Consider the following 556-nt stretch of genomic DNA (forward strand, 5'->3'; position numbering starts at 1 on the left):
TGCCCCTGCTGCTGCTGCTGCTGCCGCTGCAGCTGCAGCTGCTGCTGCTGCTGCTGCTGCTGCTGCTGCTGCTGCTGCTTACCTCTTAGCCTAGGCCGGGGAACGTAGAAGCCGCTGTCTGGGATCGTCTCCCAGCGGGAGACGCCTTGTGTGGGGAGTAGCTTCAGCCGTGCTGCAGCAGCAACTGCTGCTGCTGCTGCTGCTGGGTGTGTTGCATGCGGCGCTTTGCTGCTTCGCCTGGAGCGAGCTGCTGCTGCTGCTGCTGCTGCAGCAGCAGCAGCAGCAGCAGCAGCAGCAGAACGATTGCCCCCAAGCTCCAGCAAACCCAGCGGAGAGGGGGGGACCCCATGCTTACGACGAGAGCTGCTCTGCTGCCGTGCTGCTGCTGTTGCTGCTACTGCTGCTGCTGCTGTTGCTGCTGCTGCTGCATGCGTTGCTGCTGCCTGAGCAGCAGATGCAGCAGCACGACCTGCTGCAGCAACACTACCGCGGGGGCTCAGCTGAAACAACGACCTGCAGCGCTGCTTCAATGTCTTTTGCTGCTGCTGCTGCTGCT

The 556-nt window shown here is 63.3% G+C and overlaps 1 protein-coding gene across 1 annotated transcript in view; it reads right to left on the reverse strand.

The window, feature by feature from the left end:
• The window catches only part of EMH_0012960 (uncharacterized protein), a gene marked incomplete at both ends in the record, with an annotated part of 5,948 nt that overhangs the window by 4,514 nt on the left and 878 nt on the right, over positions 1-556 (reverse strand). The window contains one exon of the mRNA XM_013499687.1: positions 83-469. Within this exon, the coding sequence (XP_013355141.1) occupies positions 83-469 (387 nt within the window). The remainder of the gene's footprint in view (positions 1-82; positions 470-556) is intronic.

Source organism: Eimeria mitis, genomic scaffold (assembly GCF_000499745.2).
Source record: "Eimeria mitis Houghton genomic scaffold, Emh_scaff456, whole genome shotgun sequence".
Classification (NCBI taxonomy): Eukaryota; Apicomplexa; class Conoidasida; order Eucoccidiorida; family Eimeriidae; genus Eimeria; species Eimeria mitis.